This window comes from Macrobrachium nipponense, chromosome 1, assembly GCF_015104395.2.
Source record: "Macrobrachium nipponense isolate FS-2020 chromosome 1, ASM1510439v2, whole genome shotgun sequence".
In the NCBI taxonomy this organism is placed as follows: domain Eukaryota; kingdom Metazoa; phylum Arthropoda; class Malacostraca; order Decapoda; family Palaemonidae; genus Macrobrachium; species Macrobrachium nipponense.
The window spans coordinates 123568478-123578212 of NC_087200.1; the positions used below are offsets into that span (position 1 = coordinate 123568478).

Consider the following 9735-nt stretch of genomic DNA (forward strand, 5'->3'; position numbering starts at 1 on the left):
GAAAAACTCATTTAACGACTATAAAAAACCCGACTTTTGGGTCTTCACTTTCTTTAGCTGTACGATTTTTGTTTGTTTACGCCATCGATTTTATGAAGTTTCCAAATACCTCTAGAGAGGAATATGCTAGTCGCTGTTATTGCTTCGGGAAGTATTTGAGGGCGTGACTGTACGCCCAAGCTTGACTTGGATTTAACACTGAAACGTTTTACTTTGGTCATCTAAGTTTTGTTGATTTTTCGTCGTTACATCTTCCGAACATTTTCACCTTTGCAAGAAGGCAGTGCTAAAAGACCAGGTATGCTTTAGTAGTACAAGTAGGCCTCAAATGATGGATTTATCTGCTTGTGGGTTTGGAAGATTGGGTATTTTAGATAGATGCAGGTCTCAATGACGGTACCTTATGTTCATTATTGTTATTTTTATATTTTAAAACTTGTCATTTTTTTTACTGATAGCTGTACGATCTGGTAATTGGGTTTGAAAATACGAAGACTACGATGTGAAGAGTATTTTCGATCAGTGAAGATTGTTATTGTTGTCGGCGTTCAACCAAGAAACTAAGCGTTTCAGTGTCCAAGATCCTTCCGCAGCTTTGATAAGTAGATCGCCACTGAGTTACGTTCATCTTCGATATTTGTAAATGCAGTTTTGGTCATCAAATTATCAGAGATCATTGTAAAGTGAGATCATTTTTTAGACTGCTCCACCCGTATTCTTATTTAGACATTGAATTTCTTTTTTTCTTAATATCCGCAAAAGATGTAAAGAAAATTTTCAAGGAAATATTATAAGCTGAAATTTTGAGGTAATTTCACGTATTGGGTTAATTAACTCATTCATTCGAGAGCTCTTGTTTTAAATCTTAAATGTTTGCGCGCTCTCTCTCTTTTCGACAGTTTACATAACCACTTCAATTTTTCCTCTCATAAGAGTTTATCTGGATGGAACGAGGCAGCCATTACTTAGCTCAGATTAATGGATTAATGAATGTATATTTCTCTGCAATGGACTTCTATTTTTAGTCCTCATCTCTTACCAGTGCTACCAGCACTGTAACTGCTGCTGTTTATGCTATGGATAATGGTGATAATAATGATGTCGATCACTTTATAAATATGCATTATGACGTAATTGTGTACAAGTAATAGCCCGTAGAGAGCTAGGTGTCTGTAGGCATTACTTAAGGTTCTTTGTAGTTTCTCTTTGGCCCCCTGGCTGCGACTCCTTTGATTCATTTTATTTCCCCTCAGCTCATATTCTCTCATGCTCTTAATTTTCTTTCCTCCATCTCCGATCATTTGTTCTGTAATGCAGCTGCGAGGTTTTCTTGTGATACCTTTAAAGCTGTTTTTTTTAAATCACAATTTCCTTTCATCGCTGAATGACCGTATAGCTCCCAGCCTCAATTTTATATTCCATCCATATACAAGTACTGCATTATTTAAAGCATGCATCCACCATAATGCCCACAACCTCGGTTACGGTACTGATGTGACTCTGATGACGTACAGTTTCAGTGAATTTTTTAACAAAAACTGCAACAACTAATAATTGACAGACATTTTATCGTAGCATACCATTTAGACAGTGATAACAACATTGCTCTCAGCTTCCAGTTTGAGTAACGGAACTTTTTCATTGTGACAGGTGAAGCAGATCGCCGAGAAGGAATTTGGCTACCGATATGACGAAGAGAGCGTCAATCCCTACGTGGCGGGGTTCTTCGAGGGCGTGCTCGTGTATGCTGCCGCCCTTAACTCGACGCTGAGAGACGGAGGATCCATGAAGAACGGGAAGGACATCATCAAACACTTGTGGAACAGGACGTTTGATGGTGAGTGTTACACCCGCCTTTTATTTCTCCAATTTAAAATTCCTGTTCTTGTTCAGCATGTTATTTTCATATTTTTACTTCTAGGAATGACCATTCTTCTTTCCATAGTCGTCTTGGCCTTCTGAAGTAAGTTCCGTTTATCAAAAGAGTAGGGTGCGGAGGAATTCATGTGTTATTCACTTATCAGTTTATATTTTCAATTCATTTTGGCTGTTCCGGTTGTATTGCATTTTATGTAAGTTAACCACGACTAATTTTTTTCCATATTTTTTTTTTACCCATATTTTTACTTAGACTTTCATTTCCTTTCTTTTCAGTGGTAAAGTATTTCGTCAATACTGATTTATTTAAATACTCTTTACAGTTTTATTGTTTGCCGGCTCATATTCCGATGGAACTGGGATATATATCTGGAATGTCATTATTTTTGGGGGGCGGGGGTGGCGGGAGGGGGCCGTTGTCTCTCACAGTCATCCTATTTGACTGGGTGGTTTTTATAATGTGGGGCTCCAGTTGCATCCTGCCTCTTTAGGAGTCCATCACTGTTCTTACTATGTTTCTAGTGGCACCCTCTTCTGCATGAGTCCTGGAGCTACTTCAGCATCCAGTTTTTCCAGGTTCCTTTTCAGGGAACTTGGGATTGTGCATATTGTCCCCGTGATTATGGGTACAATTGCCATTGGCATATCCCATATCCTATTTCTGTTTTCAGGTCTTGATAGTGTTAATTTTTTTTTTTTCTTATCTGCTCTGATGTCCCATGGTATTGTGGCATGAGTGAGTGATAGTTTCTTTTTGATTTTATCAATTGGTGTCGCATCTGGTGTATTGGCACATATCAACTTATCTGCTCTGATACCATAGTCCCAGAGGATCTTTGCCTGATCGTTTTCTGTCACTCCCTCAGATTGGTGTTCGTACCACATATTACTGCAATCTAGTTGGTGTGTACTACACAGGCTCCAGTGGAGGGTTTTGTACTGGTTCTGTGCAAGGGCCAGACATTTGCTTGCTATGTGGTTTACGGTCTCATTTTTTGTATTGCACTTCTTGCATATGGGTGAGATGTTATTTCCATCTATTGTTCGTTGAACATATCTGGTTCTTAGAGACTGATCTTGTTGCTGCTGTTAGCATTCCTACTGTTTGCTTCTGGAGTTATCCCTTTTGTAGGCATTGCCATGATTGTTTACTTCTATCCCTTAGCCACTTGTCTTCACTGGTTTTCAGATATTGCCTCCATGCTTAATAGTCTGTATTTGCTCTTGGGTGTAGTGCTTTGTGTATTGTTGTGTTTTTCCTAGTTTTCTGATCTATGCTATGGAGTTCAGCTTTGCCGACTCCACTACTCCTGCACTGTATCTGATTACTGGTACTGCTATGAGTTTATGGCTTTTGTCATATATTTCCGGCATTGAGTTTTAACTTGAGTATCTTCTTAAGTCTCTGCATATATTCTTTCCTGATTGTATCGTTCATCTCTTGGTGTTTTATTTCTTCCCTTATTATTCCGAGGTATTTGTATCCTGTCTCATCTATGTGTTTGATGCTATTCCCATCTGGTGGCTTTATCCCTTCAGTCTTTGTCACTTTGCCTTTTATATGTTGACCAAGGTACATTTTTCTTTTCCAAATTTCCATCCTGATGTTCCCCAGATACAATCCTTACAGTTTGGATTAGGGTATCTATTTCCTTGATGCTCTTATCATACAGCTTAATGTTGTCCATGAACATCAGCTGGTTAATTTTATTGCTTCCTTTCTTGAGTTGGTACCCAGCATCCATGGTCTGTAGAGCTTTTGTCATGGGAATCATGGCTACTACGAAGAGTAGTGGGGACAGCAAGTCTCCTTGAGAGATCCCTCTCCTGATGTTAACCTATGCTAGCCTCATCCCAGAGCTTTTAAGTATTATATTCCAGTTGCGCATTGTATTTTGTAGGAAGCTGATGCTGTTTTTCTCTGCCCCATATAATGTATTTTCAGGCATTCTATTAGCCAGATGTGTGATATCATGTCGAAGGCTTTCTTGTAGTCAATCCATGCCATGCTTAGGTTGGTTTTCCTTCTCTTACTGTTCTTCATTACCATTTTGTCTATCAGGAGCTGATCGTTTGGTCCTTACACTTCCTTCTACAGTCTTTCTGTTGGTAGGGGATGCTGTTTCTATCCTGTGGGTAGTTGTATAGCCTTTCATTGATGATACCCATTTGTAACTACATTACTGGTAGGCAGGTGATAGGCCTGTAGTCACTTGTTATATATCCCTTGTTCTTGTCTTTCTGTACTAAGGATGATCTCCCTGTGGTCAGCGATTTTGGTGTATGGTGGTTTGTGATACAACACTGGAGTTCTTCTGCTATTCATGTGTGTAGGGCCTTGAAGCTTTTTAGCCAGTATCCAAGGACTTCATAGCGACCTTGGGCCTTTCCAGTTGAGCATTTTCTTTAGTTTGTGTCTGATTGTGTCTGTCGTGATATCGGCGAATCTTTGTTTTATTTTCCCCATTTCTTCTGCCTTGACTTCTTGGAGTCTTGTTGTATGTTTGTTGTGTGATATCGGATTACTCCATATGCTTTCCCAAAGTCTCTTACTAGATTCGGCTTCAGGAATTTCCTGTTGGTTGTTTTCCCCCTTTTAGTTGGCTATATAGTAATTTTTGGTTGATTCTGAATAGTATGTTCTGTTGGTATCCGTTATTCGTGTATGTGTACCGTTGGATCTTATGTTCTTTGGCTTTAAACCTCTGTTTTATATCTTCTTTTGGGTTGTTTAGTCCCTTATCCTGTACTCTGTATTTCTCGTTCAGTTCCTCCCTAGTTTTCGTGTTTCTTAGCCTCTTTTCTGCCATCTCTTTCAGTTTATTCAAGTCAGATCTCATCACCATGATTTGTTTTTCCAGACGCCTTTTCCAAGGCGGTTTTTGTTTTGGTGTCTGTTTTGCTGGCTGTGATGGTGGTGTTGGTGTTTGTATCCTTATGAGTTCTAATACTCATACTTGCTCCTACATATGCCAGGTTATTTGTTTCTGTGATACTGGTGGTGTATATTATTATTGTTATTCAGACGAGAAACCCTGTCCATACAGAACAAGTCTGCATTGGGCCTGACTTGAAATTCAAGCTTCCAAAGAATATGGCGTTCATTTAAGAGAAAGTAATGATTGATAGATTTGTTAGTTCTTACTGCCGTCGCAATGACGATGTTATTGACGCCGGAGTAGTGGAGTTAACAGGAAGCAGGAAGAACAGAAAGAAGGGAAATACACGAGTACAAGGTGAATTTCAGGTTAGTGGTTCATTCCACCTTCGCTTGAACTTTCGATGTTCTAATTGCACATCCTCCGGGTGGGAACTGAGGAGTTCAATAGCGTTGCGCGTTAATTGCTTGTTGGTGCTATGTTCAGTAAATGTGGCTCGTTCTCGGCTGGAAAAGAGGATCGGAGATCAATTTTGATAGCGAAAGTTCTCTGTTAAGATACAGTTATGAAATATTAGCCAACAAGATACTATCTGTCTATGGTCTAAGTCGTAACCGCTAGTAGTAGGAAGCAGAAACTTACCACCACGAACAAACCACTCGGTCTAAAAGAAGACATCTGCACCGGAAAACAGTATTTTAGTAAGTGAAGGTTTCGTTGATTTTATCATAGTTATGAAAATATCAGAACTTACGTACAATGAATTACTTCCGTGCGGTATTTGGTGACACTTTCATTAAATGTTTCTCAAAAGAAACATTTGAGTCACAAGTTACACCTACCATAGTCAAAGCTTCTGGCACATTTAGCAGAGTCCCATTCACTTGAAGGAGAGGATGGGGTGAGATAGTACAGTAATATGTCAGTGCTTGTAGTGGCATTCACTGGGAATATATTGTCTATCACTGATGATAGTAATATACGAATCTCTCTCTCTCTCTCTCTCTCTCTCTCTCTCTCTCTCTCTCTCTACTTGAGTTGCTTAAGACTCGAAGTCATCGATAAAACTTTTGAAGGAAAAAACGCAGAAGGGAAACGTCAAGGCAATCAAGGAAGTAATTGGCAAAGGAAATGAATCGCCATTTTTGCTCCTCAGTGGATCGACAAACTTTCAAGACTGAAGAAGCCAAAGCAAACATCAGATGAGGGTTTGGGAGGGAGGGATTGTCCTCGGCGGGTGGGCGATGTCGGGAGGGGAGGGGAGGTGTGGGGGTTTCCATGACTTTAGTGAAATGGGGTTTGGGGTTCTGGGTAATGGCGACTCAGGGACCCGGTTGTTGGTAGGGGGAATGGTAGCCTATTTAAATCGAAGGCCCGCGTTGAAAAGTTTTTAATTTTTGTAGCCATTACCATGAATTTGACAAGAGATATGTCTGTTTGCTTATTGTTTTGTTCTGGATGTTTTATTTCAAGCGGGAAAGACTTGAGTTGATGGATGATAAGAGTCTGTGTCTACGGTTCTTGCTGCTCGCTCGCGGAAGTGAAAGCTTCTGTTTCCCCTCTTTCACAACTGGCATTTTCCAGTTTCCTACAGTTATACTTTCCCACTTTTTTGCGTCACATTTTCCGTATTTTCTTTTTTCATTAGTGATGACTTTTTTTTTTTAACTTCGAATGTCCATCTTTCATAAGTTGAATTTTCACCCATTCATAGTTAACGTTTTCAACTTTCTTTAAAAAAAATGTTTCATTTTCTGTTTTCATGCGTGATGACTTTTTTTTTCTTTTTCATTTTTACTTCCCTTGTCCATCTTGCCTAAGTTAGATTTTTTATTTACGCCCTTTCATATCGAACATTTTCAACTTTCTTCCGGAAATAACTGACATGTCCACATTTTCAAGTATCTCCTAACTGACATTTTCCATTTTCTTTCTTTCGTCCAAGACATTTTCTGTTTTCCTGGCTTCATAACTAGCTTTTTCCATTTTCCCACTCTTTAAAACAGATATTTTCCGTATCGCCTCGTTCTTTGTTACTTTTTCACGCTTATTAGATGAACTTTCTTATTGTTAGTTGTTAGGGGGTAAATTATCTTTTTTTTTTTTTGTTCATTAATTTGCGTTTTCATTTTGGCCTTTTCATCACTGGCATAATCTATTTTCCTTCTTTCATGATTGTAATTTTCCATATTTCCCAGTTTTATTTCATGACGGCCATTTTCAGTTTTCTCTCCTCGATGTCTAGAAGTTTTATTTTCCCTTTCTTAATCGACAATTTACGTGACATTACCCTGAACGAGGTAGCCAAGCTTAGAATAATTAATTTCTTCAGTCGCAGATTAAATTATTAAATAGTAACTTAATACAGTCGCATTAAATTATTAAACAGTAGCTTAATACGCCCATAACATATCACAACTTTCATACTCTTCGGTTCAGTTTTCAGTGACATTCTACCCCGTTTTCTCTCAAGTCCTTAAGCCATCCTTCTTAACGTGCCTGATTAAACGTTGCAGCTGCGCAAGAATTTTTATACTGAAAGTAGATTATAACAACAACAACAACAACAAAACAACAACAACAACAACAATAATAATAATAATAATAATCTGTTAAAACGAATGGCTGTTTAACGAATGAATTTTAAAATGACAACTTTTCTCTATTCTTATTAATCGCTTTTCTTGCTCAGCAATATTGTTTAATAACTGGCCAATATTCATACTGGTATTTAATAGAAAGGAAGCCGGAAAGTTTAATTTTTAATTTAAAAGCCGTGATTCTGGTGGCTGGTGTATCAGAGTCCGTGTTTCTGCAGGGTTCGTCAACTGGAACACTTGGTATAGTATCACTGGTATACAGGAAGGATGGATGACTGTTCTTATTCAAGCGGGTATCGTCTCCTGGTATGCTGGCACAACTGGTCGTGGCCGGGTGGGCTTCGTCGTTGTTGGTATTATGCTTCTTTTGTCTACATGTTTCGAACTAGAAAAAATATCAGTCTGAATACCCGACGACGAACCCCGCCCGCCATACTAGGAGACGAAACAGTATACCAGTTGAAGAACCCTGCACAAACACTGATTCGGATATACCAGACACCAGAATCCCTGGTTTTTTAAAATAAAAATGAAACCTTCCGGCATCCTTTCTGTTAAATACCAGTATGAATATTGGCCAGTTACGAAATAATATGTTGCTGAGCCAGAAAAGCGATTAACAAGAAGAATAGAAAAGTTGTTATATAAAATTCATTCGCTAAACACAGCCATTCTTTCTAACAGAATATGTTTAAAAGACGGTCCTCTTCCATCGTCATCATCATCATCATCATCATCATCATCATCATCATCATAAACTTCGTGTAAGCTAGAAAAGGTTCTCGAAAAAAGTTTTAATCGGCGCATAAATAATTGTTTTATTTCATCAGATTTGTTCGTTCTGTAGACGTAGATTTTTACCTTATTTTTCTCAATTTTGCACAAATTCGTACTTTTGTGTATTACCCTATAAAATTACCCCGAACACAACGCATTTCTCCCCAATTTCCACACATCCGGTATTTATTGCATATACATTTCTCTTATTTCCTCCATTTCCTTCCTCCTCTAATAATACTCCAACGCTTTATTGGCCGATGCAAAAGTTGGCCGTGGGATAGCAAGACCCCTGGAAACCATCTCTTTCACGGAGCGCTGAATATGACAGGGCGGTTGTCTTCTGACTTCAGGTCAATTCGATAAGGATTTTTTATCTGGCGGATTCAAATTTGGGCGTCTGTACGATTTTACGGATTTCACGTGTGTGTTTATTTTAATGCATTGGCTGCTCCTATGGTAAATATATATTAAATCAGTGGGTTTATTTTTTTTATTCAATTACCTTGGGTGCTCTGAAGAATTTAGTTTGAATTTCGTGAAGACAAAATTGTGCAACTCTTGCAGTATGAAAATTTATGCATGGATGCGTGTGTATGTATGTGTGTACAAAATTTAGCGCCCTTTCTCCATATGTATATTTTAGTAACTAATTCAGAATACAGAAGTTTACACCTCCTCCTCCTCCTCCTCCTCCTCCTCCTCCTGCCTCTTCCTCCTCCTCCTTCCTCCTCCTGCCCCCCTCTTAAACCTACCTCCTTCCTTTGAAACACACACAAAGCTGCATGATGATGAGAAGAGTCTTGAGGTTTTGCCCCTTTTGTCGTTCCTGTATTCTATCTTTCACAAATCTCCACTCATCTCCAGCCTCTCTTCTCAGTTCTCATCGAAGTAAGTGTGGGTCTTTTAACTCTTCTGGTGCTCTTAGAAGCCCACCTGCCATTCGTCATTGTCTAATTTAAAATTCTATCCTCTCATCTAACCCCTAATATTCTTTTTAAAGCAATTTTATTAATTCAACATAATCTTTAATGTATTTGTTGTCATGACATGATTTATGTGCAATTTTTCTTCGTATAAAATTCACTTTGATTTCCAAATTCTATACTAATCTCTCACTGAATTCCAGCTTGATAGTATTGGATATCCCTTAGTGTGTAGTCTGGCTATATAACGTTTTTTTTCTTTTTTTTAAATAAACATTTATTTCGAGCCCAATCTCATTAGATACACGATGCATTCTATGAAGCAAGCTCCAATCTAAACCTCCTCCTGTATATCTGACCACTTTTTTACGCCTTACTGTTTACTGAAAATTCATTAGACAAGACACCCATCAACATTAGCTTTTCATCTACTTCCTTCATGTATAGTTTCAGATACTCTTACCTGACTCAAAACTTTCGTCGTCAATTCCCTTCTTGTAATTAACAAAAGACATCACAAGGGAATCTTAAAATTCCATGCACTGTTGCACTGTATCTCTTAACACAAATTTTGAGCTGTGCAACTCCTGCCATTTCTAAAGTCTGCTTGTCCATCTCTGAGGTTCTGTCAATTTCATCCCCAGTCAATTGAGAATACGCATACAGAATATTTTA

At 38.5% G+C, this 9735-nt stretch overlaps 1 protein-coding gene across 1 annotated transcript in view; it reads left to right on the forward strand.

The window, feature by feature from the left end:
• The window catches only part of LOC135218929 (uncharacterized), an 881184-nt gene that overhangs the window by 830137 nt on the left and 41312 nt on the right, over nucleotides 1–9735 (forward strand). Inside the window, exon 7 of the mRNA XM_064255370.1 lies at nucleotides 1651–1837. Within this exon, the coding sequence (XP_064111440.1) occupies nucleotides 1651–1837 (187 nt within the window). The remainder of the gene's footprint in view (nucleotides 1–1650; nucleotides 1838–9735) is intronic.